The 2,400-nt window shown below is 70.5% G+C and overlaps 1 protein-coding gene across 1 annotated transcript; it reads left to right on the forward strand.

Annotated features, from left to right (window-relative positions):
* The first annotated feature begins 12 nt into the window (after nt 1-12).
* On the forward strand, nt 13-1,440 carry GDF15 (growth differentiation factor 15). The gene is made up of 2 exons (XM_026067111.1): nt 13-375; nt 694-1,440. Exons 1-2 carry the CDS (start codon nt 66-68, stop codon nt 1,263-1,265), a joined length of 882 nt encoding a protein of 293 aa, XP_025922896.1. The 5' UTR covers nt 13-65; the 3' UTR covers nt 1,266-1,440.
* Nucleotides 1,441-2,400: the final 960 nt, after the last annotated feature.

Raw genomic sequence — 2,400 nt, forward strand, 5'->3', positions numbered from 1 at the left:
GTCGATAAGAGTGGCACGCGGGGGCCTTTGCGCAAGAGGTTTTGCAACGCCCGCGGGCTGCCGCGATGCCGAGGGCGCCGCGGGACATCCGGGCCGCCGCCACCTGCCTCCCGGTGCTGCTGCTTCTCTCCGGCGTGGAGCTGCGGCCGCAGGCGCGGGGCGACGAGCGGCTCCAGCTCGAAGCCATCAAAAGGGGGATCCTGGACCGCCTGGGCATGCCCGGCCCCCCCGCGCTCCAGCGCCGGCTGGACCCCGACGGCATCCGGCGCGCGCAGCGGCGCTACGAGGAGAAAGTGGCCGAGCTGATGGGCAACCGGAGCCGGGAGGAGGATGCCGCGTCCTGGCGGAGCAGCGGGCACCGGCCGGCTCCCACGTGTAAGCGAACGGCGGCGGCTCGTGCCGCGCGGGGCGGCAGTCGGCGCGCCGGGGACATGACCGGGCATGAATCGGAGCCGGCGCTCCGGAGCTGCTGGCCGGCCGGCCGGCACGGGGAGGAGTCACGGCTCCGAGCTGCCGGGTTTAAAAACGCCAGAGGCAGCAAATCCCGGCTGGAAGCGCCGAGGAGCCTCGCGGGGGGCCGAGGCCGGTGCGGGGGGGCGCGCGGCGGAGGGGGCGCGCAGCGGGATGCGGCTGGGCTCTCCGGCGGGGATTCGTGGCTCCTTGCGTCAGCTCTCGTCCTCCTTGTCCCCGCAGCGCAGCGCCGGCCGGACCCCCCCCACGGCATGCAGGACCCCCCCGGCCCCTACCGCCGCCGGATGCTGCCGTCCCGCACGGGGGCTTCCCAGAGGATGCCGCAGGCGGAGCCGACGCTCCTCAAGCAGGCGCCGGAGCCCCACGGCACAGCCCAGCTCGACGCCCCAGGGCCGGAGCCGGGGGCTGAGACGCCGGAGCGGCCGCCGGAGCACCGGAGCGCCGGGGCGCGCAGAGCCCGGGCGCTGGACGAGGAGTGCCGGAAGAGCGACGGCAAGTGCTGCCTGCGGTCCCTCAAGGTGTCCTTCCAGGACATCGGCTGGGCCGACTGGGTCGTGGCCCCCAACAGCTACTACATGCGCTTCTGCGAGGGCTCCTGCCCGCACAACTACAAGCCGGCCAGCATGCACGCGCAGGTCAAAGCCCGCATGCACTCGCTGTCCAAGGCCACGCCGGCGCCCTGCTGCGTCCCCGCCGCCTACGACCCCATGGTGCTCATGCACTACGACGGCGACGGCCGCCTCGTCTCCACCGTCTTCGAGGACATGCTCGTCACCAAGTGCCACTGCGCCTGACGGCCGCCCCCGGCGCGGCGCCGCTCGCAGGAACTTATTCGCCCCTCTCTTCCCCCGTTGTTTTAAACCGCGTTTTGCTGCCAGAGACGGCGCGGAGCAGGGCTGGAGCAGCGCTGCATCCCCTCCTGTCCCAGCAGCTCTCCCTTTAGAAACTTATTTATACATTCCTCTTATTTATTTGGGGGTCGTTTGTATTTTATACCTTTCTATAGAACACGTTGCCGTGATGATGCTGATGAATAAAGCGAGGTGAACGGAGGTGCTGGCGGCTCCCTCCTCCGCAAGCCGGGCTGCTCTGGCCGCCGGGGCGCTGAGCAATGCCCGGGCGCGCGGCCCACAGACCTTTGAGCCGCTCCTGTCCTTGCAACGGGTGCGGAGCTCGGCCTTGACCCCGGGGCCGGCGAGCCGGGAAGCCGCCGGTGCCCCATCCCGGGTGTCTCCGGCCGAGGGATCGGGAGGATGCCGGGCGCGAACCCGGCTCGCTGTGCGGCCCCCGCGGAGCCACGCAGCGTGGGAGCAAAGCAGCCGGATACGGCCGTCCCCGGTGGGGAGCTCTGCTCTGGGGACACCAGCTTGAGGGACCTCTGGGGACATCTGGGCTGGGGACACGGGATCCAGAGGGCACGGGATCCGAGGGACACGGGATCTGGGAGCTTTCCTTGGGACCTCCCCATCCTGCCGCTCCTTCGGGTCTAATGCTTACAGCCTCCCACCGGTGCTCCCGGCACCTCTTATCCAGGCCATTAGTATCACTGGGAGATAACGAACCCTGGCGCTGCTCAGCTGGTGCCACCCAGCACGTGCCAGGGCAGCCGGAGGCACGGATGCAGCCCGGGAACGGCTCCGGCCCCTCTGCCGGCCCCATCCGGGGAGACAGCCCGTCCCCTTCCCTGTCCCGTTAGGCAGCACCGAGCGCCTTCCCCACGGCTCCCATGGGGCCGGGACGCAGCCACCGTGGGGCTGCGCAGGTGCTGGGGCCGCGGGGTGGATGGCCGGGTGCTGCGAGGGCAGGAAAGTCCCCGTTTCCCCGCGGGTCTTTGCCAGGAGCATGGGAAAAGGCACCTTTGCTCCGTCCCCAAACTCAGCAGATTTAGCAAGAAAACGGAGGGAGGAGCGCAAGCAACCCCCCCCCCCC

Source organism: Apteryx rowi, unplaced genomic scaffold, assembly GCF_003343035.1.
Source record: "Apteryx rowi isolate R43461 unplaced genomic scaffold, aptRow1 scaffold_254, whole genome shotgun sequence".
Lineage (NCBI taxonomy): Eukaryota > Metazoa > Chordata > Aves > Apterygiformes > Apterygidae > Apteryx > Apteryx rowi.

Bases quoted from the DNA above. Each gene is read 5' to 3' on its own strand.
- GDF15 (XM_026067111.1), top strand. From the start codon at position 66: ATGCCGAGGGCGCCGCGGGACATCCGGGCCGCCGCCACCTGCCTCCCG. The intron at 376-693 runs GTAAGCGAACGG...TTGTCCCCGCAG, and splicing joins GCACCGGCCGGCTCCCACGT to CGCAGCGCCGGCCGGACCCC.